At 47.9% G+C, this 18,908-nt stretch overlaps 1 protein-coding gene across 4 annotated transcripts in view; it reads left to right on the forward strand.

Annotated features, from left to right (window-relative positions):
* Positions 1 to 18,356, forward strand: part of ADGRB2 (adhesion G protein-coupled receptor B2) — a 167,019-nt gene extending 148,663 nt beyond the window's left edge. For all 4 annotated transcript variants that reach the window (XM_081922850.1, XM_081922851.1, XM_081922849.1 and 1 more), the window contains exons 24-31: positions 6,205 to 6,376; positions 8,473 to 8,568; positions 9,552 to 9,591; positions 10,495 to 11,159; positions 13,231 to 13,266; positions 15,572 to 15,676; positions 16,895 to 16,948; positions 17,368 to 18,356. In XM_081922850.1, coding sequence (XP_081778976.1) covers positions 6,205 to 6,376; positions 8,473 to 8,568; positions 9,552 to 9,591; positions 10,495 to 11,159; positions 13,231 to 13,266; positions 15,572 to 15,676; positions 16,895 to 16,948; positions 17,368 to 17,550 — 1,351 coding nt within the window. In that variant the 3' untranslated portion in view covers positions 17,551 to 18,356. The remainder of the gene's footprint in view (positions 1 to 6,204; positions 6,377 to 8,472; positions 8,569 to 9,551; positions 9,592 to 10,494; positions 11,160 to 13,230; positions 13,267 to 15,571; positions 15,677 to 16,894; positions 16,949 to 17,367) is intronic.
* Positions 18,357 to 18,908: the final 552 nt, after the last annotated feature.

Consider the following 18,908-nt stretch of genomic DNA (forward strand, 5'->3'; position numbering starts at 1 on the left):
CATATTCTGCCTCACAGGATGAGGTTGCAACAAATCCTTGTTTCTTTGACCTCCATCCAATTATGGAATTGGCAAACATCATAACCATTCCACTTGTAGATTTTCTGGTAGCTACACAGCTTCCCCAGTCCGCATCAACAAATACTTCTAGTTTTTCGTCTTGTGTACTAGATATCTTCAAACATACATTTAATGTCCCCTTTAGATATCTGATAAGCCTTTTCAAAGCACACCAATCAGCAGTACTGGGTTTAGATACACGTTGACTCAGAACATTTGTAGCACATGCAATGTCTGGCCTTGACCACTGGCTTAAATATAACAGTGATCCTATTTTTGAGTGATACAACTCAGGCTGATCAAATTTATCATCACACACTGTCTTTGGGAAATCTGGTGTCATGGGAGTCTGAACTGGCTTGCAGTTTTCCATGCCAAACTGCTCTATCAAACGAAGAATTTTCTCTTTCTGGCTCAATAGGAAGCTTCCATCAGCTTCCTGCCTTACTTCTACTCCCAAGTAATTGCTTACAGGCCCCAAGGCTTTAAGCTTAAACCTCTTTTCCAGTTGACTTGTGAGCTTCTGGATCTCATCTGTGGAACTCCCTGCCACAAGCAAATCATCAACAAAGACTAAGAGCATTAGATATTTGTTGCCTGATCCCTTGGTGTACAGGCATGGATCAGCCACACTCCTTTTAAAACCAAGTTTTACAAGGGCTTCATTTAAACACTGGTTCCAACACCTTCCACTTTGTTTGAGACCATAAACAGCCTTTCTCAAACGCTAGACTGCACCATTCTCCTCTTCAAACCCAGGGGGTTGTCTCATTAATACTTCATGGTCTAAATTTGCATGCAGATATGCAGCATCAACATCAAAATGGTGCACTGCTAGTTGTCTTACAGCAGCAATGGAAAGCATTAAGCGAAAAGTTTCACTCTTTACAGTGGGAGAAAACACTTCATCATAACTCTCCCCTTTAATCTGAGTGAACCCTCTGGCTACTAATCTGGCTCGAAAACGTGGTTCCCCAGATGCAAGGGTTTTCCTTTTGTAAACCCACTTGCATGACACCACTCTGCCACCAGGTGGCGGCATTATGACCTCAAACACTTTGTTACGTTTAAAAGAGTCCATTTCTTCTTTCATAGCTTGTTCCCACAAAGCACGTTCCCCAGGGGGTAAGTCTAAGACTTCATTATAACTTTGTGGTTCCACACAACTCACATTGCATACTCTCACTCCTCCTAGGGTCAAACGCTGAGGAGGTACACCCTTGTTTGAACGCTGGGAGCGCCTAGGCACTATTACTTCTTCTTCCCCCCTTATCTCTGGCTCTTCTTCCTCTTCCTCTAGAGAAGTATTATCTTTTGCCACATCTTTTGGGGAAATCTGTGCCTCCTCCTCCTCCTGCTCCTGCGTTGCCAATGGCTGAGAAGAAGCCTCTTCTTTTACTTGCAGGGGCAGTAGGCAATCTGGGCTGGCATGGATCACAGTCCATCTGTCCTGGTCAGCGAAGTCTGCACTTCGTGACAGAACCACTCGTCCTGGGCGTAAATTGAAACGCCACCCTTTGCCATAGGACTGATATCCCACAAACCGCAGTCTCTGCGCTCTAGCACCCCCTTTCTGGCGCTGAGCTTTGGGGATGTTTACATGTGCCCAAGCACCCCAGTTATGGAGCATTGTCCACTCTGGTTCTTTCCCAAACAAAACACGATAAGGAATATCTTTTATAGAGCTAGACCAGGTTCTATTAATCAAAAAGTTCGCTGTCAGAAAAGCCTCGCCCCACAGCCTATGGTTGTGACCCAATCCTGCATCCACTAGCAGGCAGTCCTTTACTGACTGTATTACAGCCCCACGCCTTTCACACAGACCATTTTCAGCAGGGCTATAAGGGTTAGTCAAACGATGAGTGATCCCCTTACGTCGCAACCATGTCCCAAATTGTTTGTTCAGAAATTCTCCACCCCTATCTGTTTGCAACTGCACAACAGGGCGAGCGAAGAGCTTTTCAGCTTGGGCAACCCATTCTCTGAATGTGGGGAAACACTCAGATTTCTGCTTTAACAAAAACAACCAACTAAAACGTGATTTATCATCAATTACCAGAAAAGCATATCTGGCGCCTCCTTCAGTCTTCTGTGGAAAAGGGCCTATCACGTCACAATGGACAAGTTCTAAAACCTCTTTAGATACTCTGTCACTTTTAGAAGCCACAGGCTTCCTCTTAGATTTGGCCATTTTACATACATTGCAGTCTAGGAAACAGTTACAGCTGTTTACTTTTAGGTTCTTGCACACCTTTTGCATCTCTGAAAGCACACGGAAATTGGCGTGACCCAGTTTTCTGTGCAGTTCATGTACACACCCCTTATGAACTGGCAAATTATCCTGAACCACCTGGGCTGCTTTAACAGGCTTGTCCTGCATTACATATAGCCCATTTTCCAACTTTGCATGGCCACATACCTGAGTTCCATTCTTTATCAGACAGCCATCCCGTGTGAAGTTAACACTATACCCTGCATTAATCAAACAGCTTACAGACAGCAAACAATAGTCCAAACTGCTGACAAACAGAGTCTCTGGTAGAGTAGTGTTCAAGCACTGCAGGAAACATGTTCCCTGGCCATCAATCTTGCTTCTACGACCATCAGCAAGATAAATTGAGTCTTTTCCATCAGCTGGCTTCCCCAGGGTCTTAAAGTCCTCCCGACTGTTGCAGATAATCCTGCTGCTCCCAGAGTCCAGCAACCATGTTCCTCGAGGTATCTTCCTCTCCTCTCGAGAAAATGCAGAAACAAACTGAGCAGAACGCGTGTTCTTCTCTGAAGAGAACCCCTTCTGCTTACGTTTCTGCGTTGATTGCTGTCTCTGCTCCACATCGTCTCCTGGAAGTCTTGCCCTGCATTGACGTTGGAGATGCCCGGGTTGGTTGCATCTATAGCATCTCCTCACTGCCATGGCCAAGTCCAAACCTTGGCGTTGCTCCATTGGCAGATTCTGCTGCTGGCCCCCTCGACTGTAACTCCTCCGCTCTTGGAGTTCAGCTTGTTTATCTGACCTTCTTTCTGCTTCTTCGGTCAATCTTCCAACCACATACTCAAGGGTCAGATCTCGGGGACGCATACTCTCCATGCTGTTAATCACGGGCAACCAGCTTTCAGGCAAACTTGAAAGAATAATGTAGGTTTGGTCAGTCTCATCATAACGCTTACCTCTCTGTTGTAGTTGAAGAAACAGAGATTTCAGCGTTTGAAGATGAGTTGCCAAACTCTCACCTTCTTTCATAACAGTCCTGAACAGCCTTCTGGTCAGAGAAATTATAGTTCCAGCAGTTTCTCTGACATGCATTGCCCTTAATAAATTCCAGCACTCAAACGCTGTGCTGGCATTTGCTACATGCAATAACTGAGAGTTGCTCAAACACAGCATAATTTGGGCACGAGCCCTTTCATCTAGCCGTTTTTTCTCAGCAGAGTCAGTCCTCAAAACCTCAGTTTCAACACAGTCCCATAGTCCATCTCTCCTTAACAACTGCTGCATTTTAATTGACCAACTCAGCCAGTTGCTTTCTGAGAGAAGTTCAAAAGGGATGCCTCCCCCAATATTTACAACTTGGGAAGACTGGAAATCTGCCATCTCTGCTGGTGCTTGCTGAGCCCCTTCTGTGGGGCCTCCAGCAAACTCTCCAGACTCTCTCTTTAGAGTCCCACTAGATGGTCCTGGCTGGCACTCACCGGCTTCTAGCTGCTGCCTCTGTTGACCCTCAGGTCCCGCCTGGCTCTGCAACTGGTGTAGCCACTCTGTGAGTCGCCTACTGTGGTCCTCTAGCAGTTCAAACTGTTCCAGTAGCCAACGCTGAGTGCTTTTCTGGTCCTCAGATCCTAGCTGCTCCAGCGTCGCTGCAGACAGTTACAGCTTGCCACCAACTGCTCCAACGCACAGCCAGGACTCACCAGCTCCCTGCTGAGATGCTGTCAGTCGTTTTGCACTCTGCACATGCTCAGAAACACTGGGCCCATAACCTGACAGTGTTTGTAAAAAGCAAAAAAAAGGAGGAAAAGGTTCTGACCTCCCTTTGCCTCTTCAGCCTGGTCCTCGGACCCTTGTCGGCACAAAAAGAGTCCACGAGAATATCCTTGCAGAGTTTTATTCTTAAAAGTCTTTGTGCAAAACACGACTGAATAACTCCACACACCAGCACCAACCAACCCAAACACCAGCCTCAGCAACAAACTAACATTTCTCACTTATATATACAACTTGGTGCAGACCGCTGAGTCATGCTGACCCAGCTTTATTCGCATTAAAGAAACAGCGGCCATTTTAGCCGTGACAATTTAAACTATAAAATTGTGATATTCTTGAGTCAAAATGAGAGTACCCCTAAACATTTTTTTTGGGGGGGGAGCACTGGGTACCACACTCATTGGATTGGTGAGGGCAAAGGATGCAGTTATTCCTTAACCTCCTGGCCTACCCAGTCCCCAGTCGCTTTCTGGGCCTCTGTGAAGCCTACATCCTATTGAAAAAGCTGCTTATGGATCTCTCACCAGCTTGACTAGTTTGACCCACAAACTTACCAATGGTGTCACTGAAGAAATAAACCTCAGGAGGGTGCCCAGTCGGTGTAGACAAAGCTGGGAGCTAATGCATAGGCCTCACAGAAATTCAAATCCCAGGTCAACTGCCTCTTTCACCCCAGTTCTTGGATACTGGGACCCTGCCAATGCCAAGGCTGCAATTACATTTATTTATTGCTTACTACAGGGGTGGCTGGGATGCGGGTGACACTGTGGGTTAAACTACAGAGCCTAGGATTTGCTGATCAGAAGGTCGGCGGTTCGAATCCCTACGACGGGGTGAGCTCCCATTGCTCGGTCCCTGCTCCTGCCAACTTAGCAGTTCAAAAGCACGTCAAAGTGCAAGTAGATAAATAGGTACCGCTCCGGCGGGAAGGTAAACGGCGTTTCCGTGCGCTGCTCTGGTTCGCCAGAAGCAGCTTAGTCATGCTTGCCACATGACCCGGAAGCTGTACACCGGCTCCCTCGGCCAATAAAGCGAGATGAGCGCCGCAACCCCAGAGTCGGTCACGACTGGACCTAATGGTCAGGGGTCCCTTTATCTTTACTTTACAGGGGTGGCTAACAATTTGTGGCCTAAGGGCCACGTTTACCTTTGGCCCACCCTCCAGGGGCCACATGCCAGAAGTCAGTGTGGACACCCCTAATTCTTACAGGGTGCACACAGCCCCCGTTTCTCATCTAACTCAGGAAGATCAGCTGAGGACATGGGTTATTGCACCCTCCATTGTCATCAAATGATCACTCTGATGACAAGGGAGGGAGGTGGTTTGCGTCCCCATCAGGGAACTGATATGCATGGAGGAGCCGATTTTCCCCCAGATGTGATTTTTGTTGTTATTGCCACCCCCACAATTGGTAGGTGCTGCAGAGGGTGCGGCAGAAAAAACTGCAGGCAGTGTGGCAGATCAGGCCCCTTGAACTGGGGTTTAGCATCCCTTGGTGTATTTGCAAGGAAAAGGTGCAGAAACCATGTACCTGTTGCCCTGACAGGCAAAGCTATGTGGCAGATAAGTTAGGGTGGGTTGGGGGACTGAGGTAAGAAGCTGAGATGCAGCTAAGACAAGGCTGAGGTCGTTAAAAAATGAAGGAAAGGAAAATAACCGAGCTGCTAGATGCAGGGGTATCTTGGTCTTCCTCGTGGTCTTCATTATTAAAGGCCACCAGAATCCACTAGACATGGGAGGGTGTATCTAACAGCCATGCTCCGACATAGAGCCTTAAGGGGCAAGTGGGCAATGCCTCTGACCAGGTGCAGAGTGTGTTGCTTCACTAAAGGAAGCAGGGAGCCCATACATTTTCCATGGTGTCTGCACAGAGCCCAAACATCTCTCTAGATATATAAGCATAACTGAACAGATCCGTATGTTCCTGGAACCCTCCACCCTCTGCCATGTTGCTTAATGTATGCTCATCTGCCAGCACTAAACTGCTTCCTGCCATCACCTTCTGCCCCCTCCCAAACTCCTCTGGTCACCTACCAATCGTATGCAAAGGGGCTCTTGCCGGGTGGCATGGGTGTCCCGGCCTGTGTGCATTCCCCTTCTCCTTTGTGATTGGCTCCTGCACCTCTCTCTCACACCTTCTCCCCTCCCGCCCCCCTCCCAGGGCATCGCTATGGAGCTCCTGTGTGGTCCTTCCCCTGCTGGCGCTCACCTGGATGTCGGCTGTGCTCGCCATGACCGACCGGCGCTCCATCCTCTTCCAGGTCCTCTTTGCAGTCTTCAACTCGGTCCAGGGCTTCGTCATCATCACGGTCCACTGCTTTCTGCGCAGAGAGGTGGGCGACATGCACTGCCAATGTGCTGGGACTTTCATTTGGTGTCCTCCTGCTGTGCTTTCTCTTTCCTGAGTCATTATTTTAACAGACAAACACAAAACACATGAAGGAGAGATCACAGAATCATAGAATTGTAGGGGATCCATAGATGCAGTACCAAGATGCAGGTAGACCCTATGGGGATTGAACCTGCAACCTTGGCATTATCAGCACCACGCTCTAACAAACTGATGATAACTGAACTGATAACGAACTCCGAGAGCTGTTGTTGTGTAGTGGTTAGGGCATTGGGCTAGGACACGGCACACCAGGGTTTTGAATCTCATTGGGTGACCAGGGCCAGTCATCATTTCTCCGCCTAATGTACCTCACAGGGTTCTTGTGATTATAAAATGGGGGGGGGGGGAGCCATGCATGCCTTGAAATAAAAAAGTGGGATGTAATAATACATTTCTCCAATTTGTAGCCTCTCAAAATTAGGCTGGTTTAACAGGCATCTAAAAAACAACAACCTCAAGCCTTTTTCCTTCTCTGACAAATAAATTCATATACAGAAAACTTTTTGACATCCCCTCCAAATAAAAACCACTTAAGTCTGCCCCTGCTGGTGCTCCCATTTTTCTTGGGGATGGAACATTTCAGCTCAGCTTTAAGAACAGCAGGTTTTTCCAGTTTTCATTTAGATAATAAGTCGACCTCTCCTGTCTAGCATTTGGGAATCACTGTTCTGCACTGAGGTGAACCCAACCTCTTGAAGGCCATAGGCCACATTCCCTCAGGGGCAGCCTTCCAGGGGCCACATACCAGTGGTAGATGTAGCCAGAGGTAAAAAGTGGGAGAAATAGCAGCAACATAGCCTACATGCAAGGCATGCACAGACCAGAATTTTACACCTGCACACCTGGCAGGCAAACAGAGTCATAGAGGGGTGTGGCCTGAGGGTCCATGGACCTGATGGAGAGGCCTGGAGGTCCACATTTGGACCCTGGGCCTGAGGTTCCCCACCCCTGGCCTACACAGAGGGGGCAGTCTTTTTGATGGGACACAGGGAAGGAGAATCCCCCAATTTATTTATTCCACACACACCCCACTGTTCAAAGCTTTGAGGTTTTTTCCTACTATCAAGCAGCATCTAATTTTTATGAAGCAAAAAATAAATAAATGGCCTTTGCCATCCCAACCCACTTTCATTTGCTCGGGTTCTAAATCAGTCAGTCCAATTAATGGCTGCCTGGGACATGGGTGGAGAATTGGCTACATTTCCCTTAGCCTACATGGAGACAACCTTCTTCGTATTTCATCCATATGCACACTGCAGGCCAGAGTTTTTCTCCCTACCCTTGACTTTTTACACTCCCCCATTTATCTTCGCCCGATGGGTGGTGAGCAACTGCTCCATAAACATAAAGCACAGGCCCCGCAGAGGTGGCCCATGCAACGCCCGCTGCTGCCAGCTGCTTTCCACATCCCTCACTCTCCTGTCAGGAGCGAGGAGCTAGTAATGGCCATGTCCTTGCCACAGATTTGGTCGCTCAGCGGCATTAAGGCTGGCACCGGGGTGCTAAGAAGCTTCTCCGAAACTGCTGGTATGCTTTAGGCACGCAAGCTGAGCAAGTCACAATTTATGCAGACTAATAAACAAAAGCATTGGGGGGGGTGGAGGGGTTGAAGGGAGGCTTGATGCTAGCTCACAAATACTCCCAAGGTAAAAGTGTATAAGCAGCAGTAGGAAATTTGTTGCCGCACGATTGGAAGCAGAAACTGATGCAAAGCCCTCCCCAAGCACATGCCGCCCACAGCTCATGCACCTCCATTTTGCTCCGCCCACTTCTGCATCTCTCCCCTTTCCCCCCTCCCGCAGTCACTGGCATGCAGCTCCCGAAAGGTTGCCTACGAGGGAATGTGGCCCTTGGTGTTTGAAAAGGTTCCCCACCCCTGGTCTAGCCAACAGGTGGAGATGAAACTTGATCCTCTCTACCACCAGTGTTGGCTCTGGTTGGTGGGGGAAGTAGCAACAGAACAGGAGCCAGAGTGAGGGAGAAGGTCTGAGGCCTCCAGAGACTTGAGACCACATTGCCTGTCTGTACGTCTCCCAGGTACAAGATGTGGTGAAGTGCCAGATCGGAGTGTGCAAGAGTGACGAGAATGAGAACTCCCCTGACTCCTGCAAGAATGGGCAAGTCCAGATCATGGTGAGTGAGTGTGGGGCCCATGTTGTAGGGTGGGGGAGGGAGAACTGGTCACATGTGCACAAAGGGTGTTGCACTCCCCCCCCCCCCCGCATCCCCTTCTAGGCCTTCACAAGCTTGTTTTGGCTGAGTCCTCCTTGATGGGATATTCGCAGAGCTGATGCTGACATGATCTAGAACCTTTCTGGGCATACACAGTAAGGAATGGTCTGTGCTTATATAGTGCCTCCCACAAGTGTTTTCACATATGCTGTCAGTGATTCTTACAAGTGCTCTGTGGCCTAAGCTAATGTTATTTTTATTACAGAGGAGACACAAAGGGGGACTGGGGCTGATGGGTGTCCTAGGCCAAAACATCTGTAGGGCACCAGGTTAAGGAATACTGATCTAGGGAGGTTATGTTTACTGAGACATAAATCACTAGCTTGCATAGCTCAAGCCCTTGGCCACTATGTTTTAGCCTTTCAACACATCCAAGGTGGCAAAACTTGCCATTTTGGAAATGACATTGCTGCCATTTTGGATTAGGCATGCCCATCTTTGATATTATGTGTGTGTGTGTATATAGTCAATCAGTTGTCAGATTTTAACACCACCATGTTGCATATGAACAGGAAAATACAGCACAATCATTTGAGCTTGGGTGGGTGGGTGGCTTTTATGTGGCATCTAGTCAATCCTAGGCCTACGCAGAGTAGAGGCATTGACTAACTTAGCCCACTGATTTCCTTGAGTGCTCTGAGTAGAATGTAGTTGGCTGTAACTCCCTAAAAATGTTCAAAAAGCACTCGGTCTCCCTTCTCCAGTGTAATGTTTATGCCTCTTGAAAGGCTCAAAGCTGGCTAAGGAACATCACTGAGCCACCTTTGTTGCCCACGATGCATTCATTTCTCCACTCCCACCTTCTCTCTGTCTCTTCCTCTCGCTTCCTCTCTTGTCTCTCTTTCGTTCTCTCCCTTTCTCCCCCTCTTTCTGTGTTTTTATAGACAGATTTTGAAAAGGATGTTGACCTGGCGTGTCAGACAGGTGAGTCCCTCTTCCTTTCTCTCTGGCACTCGTATGGGTGAGCCAGGGAGGCTTTGGGAAGAGCTTATCATCGAATAGGGAAGGGGCCAGTTAAAGTTCTTTCTGAGGACATTGCAGAACATGGGCCTCCATAGGGAAGAGGGATCAGGAGCATAGTTTTTAGCAAGGATGGTCATAGGACCAGCCCCTGAGCCCCCCAGGAACAGCACATCCCAAAGGCAGGAAGGAAATAGGAAGGGCTAGGTCAAGCTGGTGACAAAAGAGACTAGCTGTCAGTCCCATGAGTTTCCAGCTTAAGGCTCAGTGGGCTTCCGATTAATCACCCACACCCAGTATTCACAACTGGCCACAAGGAACTCCCCTGTGCCATGTCATCTACCCAGCTCACAATTTCAATTCCATGGTCTTTGCCAACCTGGTCCCCTCCAGATATCTTGCACAGCCAGTTCCCATCAGCCCCAGCCAGCATGTCCATGCTGTCATCTCTCCCAGCATTGTATAGCTATGTTGTCTGGGGCTGACGAGAAGTGAAAACCAAAACATTGGGAGGGCACCAGGCTAGCAAATGCCAGCTTGCAGCATTTGCACGCCCAGAGGTGCCCAGAGACAGTTCCACCTCATCTTCCAGGTTCTTCTGGGATGTTCTTTAAGCATACCTGGATCTCCAGGTTCCTGGAAAAATCGCTCCTGTTACCTCCATTTATGACAACAGCACCAGCTAACACCCTCCCCTGGTGTGCTCTTCAGACTGAGAAGTGCTCCCACCAAAGGGACTTTTCCACCTTTCTTCCTTCCCACCCAGCCCCAAATCTGCAGACTGAAGCATTCCCTAAGTGCAGGTGCTCCCCTTAATTCTCCCAGAAACTGTTTCATGTTCCATTTGACTGTCCACTTCCCTCCCAGTCCTCTTCAAAGAGGTTAACACGTGCAACCCAGCCACCATCACGAGCACCTTGTCGCGCATCTCCCTGGACGGGGACGAGGATCCGAAGCTCAACACCAGCTCCGAGGGCAGCCTGGGCTTCTCCACCCTTCCTGGGAATATCCCACCCACTTCCATCCTGGTCCAGGTGCCCAAAATGACACACAACGTTGTGAAAGGGCTCAACGAGCTCAACGACCCTCCTGCGAAGAAGGACGTCAACCTGGATCCAGCTCGGGGGGCAGTGTACCTGTGTGGCGACAGCAGCCTGCGGCAGTTGGACTATGGGTGGCTGCGGCCACAGGAGGCCACCCTGGAGAGCAACTACATGGTGCTGCCACGGCGGACAGTGAGCCTTAAGCCCTTCACCAGGGAGGAGGGCAAGCTCAACATTAAACTGGATGATGCGCCGGGCCTGGCCAAGGGCCGCCACCCCATGGAAGCCGAAGCCTACCCCAGCTTTGCCTCCATGGACCACATCAACGTGAACCTGAACCAGCCGTACGGGACGGTCAAGCACCCCTACGGCCTCCAGTTCAAGCAGCACCCAACAGTACGGCAGATCTTGGCCTCAGAGCTGTCGGAGCGCAGCCGCACCATGCCACGCACTGTGCCTGGCTCCGCCATGAAGGTGGGCTCCCTGGAGGTAAGAGCGGCAGTGGGCGGGAGCGGGCCGGGAGCCTGTTTGATGACATGCAGAGGCAGTTGACATGTAGGCCAGCCCAATGTAGCACCTACCAAGTATGTTGGACAGCAACTTCCATCAGCTCTGGACAATACAGTGCTGTGCTGTCTGTAGCTGATGGGAGCAAGGCTGGTGTAGACAGTGCTTTCTCAAAGTGGGGATGGGCATCGAGTCTGCATGCCTACATCTGTATTTATCTGCAGGTCACCACTTTATTGATTTATTTGTTTGAAAAGATGCATATACCGCTTGATTGTAATAAAACCTCAAAGCAGTTTACAAAAATATTTAATTATGCACCCGCTAGAAGAGAGGGTGTGTGGGCAAATCTATAGAAGGATGCACAAGTTGATGGCTTGAGCATGAATACAGGGTGCCACAAAAGAGGGGAGTGTGCATGAATTAATGCAATAGCTGAGGAATATTCCAAAGGATACAAAGGCCAATCTGCAGCAAAGAATCCTGAATTATATCAGTTTATAGCATCATAGCTCCCCAGCTCCAAAAAAAGAATCCTGGGAACAGCAATATGATGAAAGTGCTGGTACACAAGCCTAGTTCTTGCACAGCTACAGTCCCCAGGGTTCCACAGGTGAGCAATTGTGACATTATTTTTAAGTTTGTAGCATCACTACACCCATTGAAAGTTGAGGTGCCGGCACCAAGCAGAAAGGGTTAAGAATTGTGAGGAGGGAGAACGTTCTTTCTGTAGTGCAGCCTTCACCATCCTGGTTCCCTACAGATGCTTTGGAATGTGGCTGATGGGAGTTGTAGTCCAAACACCTGGAGGGCATTGGGTTGCCAAAGGCTACTGCAGTAGGCAGAAGTACCCATTCAGACTTTCCAGCATGGAAGGTGCCTTTCCCCATCCCACTTTGGCACTCATTTCTATCCTCCAAAGGACCCTACAGATCAGTGTGGAGACCAGCTGGGTTTTGCTTCACCTCTTTTTCTCCACTCTTCACCAAATGTGGCATTTGCTCAGTGTCCTTTCCCACCCCCCACTTTGTTTGCAAAACAGATTCCCTGCAGCTGTGAAAAGGCAGATTTTGGGGGGTTTCCACCCTCAAGTCTGGCCTTTCAAAGGAGAAAAGAAGTCACTGCAGACAAAGCTGATTGTGGGAATAACCTCCCATTAATTAAGAGCTGGCTTCAGCTCACCAGCAGTTGCTAATGAACACACATATGTGCGCCCACAGTTTTTGTGCAAAGCCACAGGCAGCAGCTTTTCCAAGCTGGGAAGAGAAATGTGGCTTTCTGGGGGAGCGGAAGAGTTTCTTAGCTTCCAATAAGAACCTAAGAAGAACCTGGCTGCAGCATCAGGCCAATAGCCCATCTAATCCATCTATATACTGATCTCACAGTGGTCAACCAGGAGCCTATGTGAAGCTGAGAGCAGGACGTGGGTGCATTGGCGATCCCCCCAATTGTGATTTAAACTATGTACTGTGTGAAGAAATACTTTTGTTTTGTCTATCTACCCTGTGCCTTCCAGCATTGAGCTTCATTGGATGGGCCCAAACTCTACAATTATGAAATAGGGAGGGGGGGGGGACCCTTTAGCCACACCAAGCAAATTATATACTGCCCTATCATGCCTCTTCATACTCATCTTTTTTTCCAAACTGAAAAGTCCAAAACGTTGTAACCATTGCATGGGTCAATTCCCATTTGGTTGCTACCTAAATCTCTCTAGTCAACTGGAAACAGGAAGTGCCAGTCAAACTGCCTCGGGAATTTGGGGTTGGGACCCTTGCCTCTCGTTGCTTTTGTGCTGCAGCCATAATGGCTTGGGTCTTCCTTTCTCCTCTTCCTCCTAAAATACTTTGACAGACTTCTACTCCAATCCTCCAATCCCAAGTCATGTTGATGGGCCTCCTTTATGTGCTGTTAGGTTTTGGGGGCCCACACTTCTCCCATACACATGCTCTCTAAATGCTGAACTAATTAGTAAAGGCTTCTTTCCCTCCCTTCCTTTCCCCCCCTTTTTTTGCATCCGTTTCCTTTGTGATATGCCTACATCCCTCCCCAGAGAAAAAGACTGCGGTACTCTGACCTGGATTTCGAGGTAAGTGCCTGCCCAGTCTTCTCTTCTTCCTGATGTCGCAAAGAGACCTCCTTTGCCCCAACGAGATTATTCTTGTGCTCTGCACAGCAGATGTCTATATGATACAGATCTCTATCAGCTTCAGTTTGTTACAGACTTAAACTGGTTTAAGAATAATTCCATCTCCAACACTTGCCCCACAGAACCTCAGGAAGTGTAGTTCTGAGCCCAGGAGGCCTATGAATTTCTAGCTATTCATGTCAAGCAAGAGTTCCCAGGATTCTTTGGAGTCAGTTAGGTTTGTAGTCTGGATATACGGCATGCCCCTCCAGACTCTTGTTGTTGTTGGGTATATTTTGCAAGCTGTCCTTAATACTGCAATAGTTTGTTAGTGGTGGATTTATACTGGACCATCCACATGTCATTCCACTTTATTCTGCAGTGCTTCCCTAATGTTATCGCATTGTTGCTAATCTGGAGGGGGATCTCTTGCACTATAGTGCCAGAAAAGCAGGGCAAAACAAGCAAAATGGAATGTGTGTCTCACAGCAAGTTACAGGATTTGGGCAGGAAGTTATGGGACATGCATTGATGGGAAACAAAGCAGTATCTCCATCCCAAAACTACACAAACAGTAGAAAGCAGCACCATGTGTAACCACCCCAATGCAATCATGAGCACAAGTAATCATGTGACAAGTTAGAGAAGGTTTTAGCCAGCTGGTGTGTGGGTATGTAAGGAGACAAAACAGGATTGGGGAGAGAACCCCCACCCCACCCCTTTACTTAAGGCTCTCTCTTCTCAGAAGCCCAGTCAGTTTCTGGAGAGTCTCATATGTCATGCATGAGGAAGGGAGTAAGCACCGCAATACCCATTTTGTTTATTTCCTCTCTCAAGCCTCTTTTCCTGGTTCTGATTTAAGCATAATCTGATGAAATAGGCCCCCAAGTTTTATAACGGGCAATAAAGAGCGTTAGCAGTTGATTAAAATGCCGGAGCCAGAGATGCGAGTATTTTAGCTGAGTTTATGGGGGAAGAGGTAATATCCTTCCACTTACTGCGAAAGGTTTGATAGTGGGGTGCAGCTCCAGCCAGCCTTAAAGGCTCATCATCAACTGATTTCTGCCCATAAACGTTGACCTGACAGACTCTCTAGTCGTTGATCTGAGGAAAAGAAAAACAACACTCTGGGCCATCCTGCCAGCTACTTAACATCCAGCAGGGGAGAGGCAATAGCTTTCCGGAGCATTGACACAAGGTATGATAAGGACCTTCCAGGCTGCACCCACCTCATCCTGTGAACAGAATTTGCTAGGCTTTGTAGTGCTTCAGGAACCTGCAACAGCCTGAGACCACAACAGGACACAAGGAATGAGAAAACCACAGGGAACAATGCCTCTTTCAGACCCCCTAAAGCTCTCTTAAAAACTACTGCCTGCTTCCAGCTAGCCCCGGTTCTTTGTGAGTGGAAATTCAACAATGCTTTTGAATTTCCCCTTCAAAAACTAAAAGGATATATTGCAGAGGTTAGAGTAGATGACCCTCTAGGTCCCTTCCAACTTTACAGTTCTATGATGGCGTTTGCTTCATGCTTGTTATCTAAGTGGCTACTCCTTGTGCCACACTAATCAGGATAATATATTTATTGTTAGTATATTATTGGCCATCCCAGCTCACCTGATCTGGGGAAGTAAAGAGATTTTCCCTTAAGAGCACAAAACTCTTCCCGTTCAAAAATCTTCAGAACAGCCCTGCAATGTTGACCAGTAATGATCATCCTCATCATTTGCAACAAGGATGCGGGGCATTTTTCAGCCTGAGGGCTGCATTCCCTTCTGGAAAACCTTCTGGGGTGAGGGGAACCTGCCAGGGTGAAAGGCAAAAAAGTGGGTGGAGCAATGGAGGTGACTCTTCTTCTCTCTTTTTTGCAAATGTCGGGGCTTACTCACACACATACACAAAAGGCATTATCACAGTTCAGAGAATGCTGAGCTAGAAGGACCAATGGTCTAATGCAGCATCTTCCTGCGTTGCAAGCAAAAGTGCTTGGGGAGGAGGGTGTGCAGGAGGGATGTGAACAGAGGAGGAATCTGCGGAAGTCCACATGAGGTTCTCCACTCCTGCTGCACAAGCAAGTGCTGGCTTAAGGCTGCCAAGGGAGTCCAAGGCTCAGGCTGGGATGGGCAAAGGACTCCTCACATTTCATGTGCTTTGAACCATCCAGAGTTGCTTTGGGGAGATGAGCTCCTGTGCCCACTGACTTCTCTGCTCTTTCTCTGCTCTCTCTCCCTCCCCTCTCGGGACTTGTTGATTTAAAAATCTGCAGAAAGTCATGCATACAAGAAAGCGCCACTCAGAACTTTACCACGAGCTGAATCAAAAGTTCCACACACTGGACCGGTATCGGGCTCCAGCTACCAACGCAGCAAAGGTAAGAATGGGAGGAAAGCAAAGGAACAAAATCCTTCCTCATTAAGGCTTGGAGAGCATCTGGCAATAGTATTGAGCAGGGCTTAATCTGATTGGCAGGGGTGGGGTGTGTGGTTCAAACTCAGCACCTGTTTGGAATGCCTCTGGAACATGTGACATCAGAATGCTCCTGAGCATATGCAGAAGTCAGGGCAGATGAAATAATTTAATTGGTGCAACACAGATTTCACATTTGGGGTTCGTTTGGACAGGATGACCACTGATTATTATTTTTTAAGAAAGTTGCAATTAACCATGAAAGATAAAAAAGAGTCTCATGACACCTTAAAAACTAGGAATCTTATTATGGACCAATAGAGTCCACTTCTTGATGAACAGAATTGAATTTCTTTGGGTCTGAAAAGACACAATGGTTTTCTTTCCCAATACTATACTCACCTGCTATATAGGAGGCATCCACAGTAGTGTGTTTCTGAAGGCAGCTAAGAGGACATTGGGTTGCATCCAACTAAGTTTTACTCAGAGTTGACCTGCTGAAGTTAAAGAACTTAAGTTAGTCATGTCCATTAACTCCAAACAGGACTAGCATTGCATCCAACCCACTTGTTTGCTTGGGCTTTTCTTCAACTACATTATTGGCCAATTTTAGATAATGTACATATCCCCAGCATTGTTTAGAGTTTGCTGTTGATTTTATGTAGATTTTATGCTCTTAACACTTGAGTGATGAATTTTGTTCTGTAAACCACTTTGGGGTCCTTGAATGGATTTTAATAAATAAAACAATAAATAATTAACCCTAGCATTGCCAAATTGATTGTCACTTATCACTGCTATTGGAAAAGGGTCACTGTGCTTGTCTTACATGTATTCTGGCTCTAACTGAACTGTCACTATCTGTACTTTTTCTGTTGTTTCCCCCTGACCAACCCCAACCATCCACACTGCTTACAGTTCCACCCCTGTTACAACCATGTGCGTAGCTAAGCTGTGCCTGCAACTGAGGATGTTTAAAATGCAGATTAAATGTGGAGACAAGAAGAAAACGCACTACAAAGTGACATAGACTAGGAATCCTCTGATTCACCCATCCTTAGTGTAAACTCTGCTGAATTTCACACCAAGAAATACCACAGTTTGGGCCCAGGTTGAGTTGGATCACAGAGTGGGAGGGGAGGCATAGTCTATGGGCTTAATTCTTCTTGTTGTTCTCACACAGAGAGAAAAGCGGTGGAGCGTCTCTTCAGGGAGTGGGGAAAAGAATATGCCTGGCGTAAGTTTTTGTTATCCTTTGATAACGGGAGAGAGGAAGGAAGAAGAGAGAGGCATTATGGGAGAGGATTTGCTGGTGCTGGCCACCTAATATACAAAGTAGGAAACAGGCCAAAGCCATCAAGAAGAGCATCTGTAGCTTCTAAAGCTATTGCTGAGTCCACAGGACACCAGAGAGCCTTGGCAAAGGCAATTGCTATATGTAGAGAATACCACAGTCATGCTACGAAGGGTTTTGGACAGGATTCCAGTCCCACCTGGAGAAACCAGGGATTGAACCTTTGACAGGCATCCTTGTATGTACAGTCATTTCTGGGCCAGCCATTTTCAGCAGAAGCTGCTCTGTGTATCTTTTGCGGATTATTTTTCACTCTGTAGCCTAACAGCACTCCTCCCCTTCGCTCTCTCTTCTTTCCCCAGCAGGAAGTCACCAGCCCAGAGAGCCGGCAGCAGAAGCAGAAGTCTTGGAGCACCTTCAAGGCCATGACGCTGAGCTCCCTGCCCTCCAAGCACCGGGAGAAACTGGAGCTGCACTCCGCTGACTGGGAGAAGCATTGCATGAGCCTGGATCTATCCGAGGGGGACTTCCAGACAGAAGTGTGAGCCTCGTGAACTCTGGGATTTATCGATCTATAAATATATATAAATATATATATATATTTTCACACTGACACTTTGGAAAAAGAAGACAAAAAGAAAAGACAGCTCCATCCCCTTCCGGCGGTTTTACTGAGGAGGGGGGCAGTTTTGGAAACAGTGACCACCTCTTTAGATGGTCCTCGAAAGGAGGAGGAGAGGGGGCGGGATAGCAGGAGCTGCACCCTCCCCAAGTGTCACAAAGGCACAGCCATGCACACCCCCCACATAAGCACTTGCTCCACTTGGAGGTCATGACGAGGCGGGGAGGCATTCACACATAGAGAGAAAGACACACACCTTCTGCCAGCCCCTCTTTTTCCCCGTGCAGTGATTCACCGCCAGGATCCAAAAGCGCTCACACAATCACGCCAGCGGCTGTTCCGGCCTCAGGACTTGGAGGGGCAGGGGCAGGTTTCCCCCCACTTGGGGGCAAGAGAACCAACCTTAACTCTTTTCTATCTGGACCTTTCCTCGCGCCATGCACTGTGTGCACGGCCAGCAGTCTGGGATAGCTGTCGCCACTGCCCTGCGTCTCCCCGTTTGAGACTCGGCTCCTTGCACCGTCCTCCCTCCAGCACCAGATCTCCCTGCCTGGGCAGCGGGGGAGAAGACCTGGCTCCTTCTCTGCCCCATTCTGCCCCAGGTTGAATCTGAGTATCCCTCCCTACCTGGAACACCCTCCCCACGTCTTCCTTCCCCATCCTCACCTGCTCTATCCCAGGCCGGGTGGGCGCTATGTTTGTTGGAAATAAAACATTCACTCTGTGGAACTTTTGCTGCTGTTTCGTTCTTGGTTTTACTGCTCTTTGACCGATGATGTAAGAACAAGCACAGGACGCGCGCTGCCTTATACCAAGTCAGTATATGGCTGACGAAAATTAACAGTAATGTACCAACATTCAACACCTTCTAATACTTAAGAGTCTTAAATGATATTTACAATGCCAAAATAACATACACAACTCAATATTTCAAAGTCAAGCAGTTCAATATTCTTGCAATAAGTCCAAGCAGTGCTTTTGGGGGGGGGCGCAGGGGGACACATACCCCTAAACTTTTTGTGAATCTAAGTTTGGCCTCATTGAAGGGCAGTATTTCAATATGAGTAGGAAAATGAGAGTACCCCTAAACATTTTTTTAGAAAAAAGCACTGAGTCCAAGAGAATAACTCTCTATTTCTATATTTGTTGCTGATGCGATTCTGATGGAACTTCGGCAACAACATAACTTGATATCAATCTCTCTGTTTCATAAATATTCTGGTCAGCCCGAAATAGAACTATGCAATGGCAATTCAATGCTCAACCAAATAGGTGAACTCC

This window comes from Podarcis melisellensis (genome assembly GCF_964234715.1).
Source record: "Podarcis melisellensis genome assembly, chromosome: 8".
Lineage (NCBI taxonomy): Eukaryota > Metazoa > Chordata > Lepidosauria > Squamata > Lacertidae > Podarcis > Podarcis melisellensis.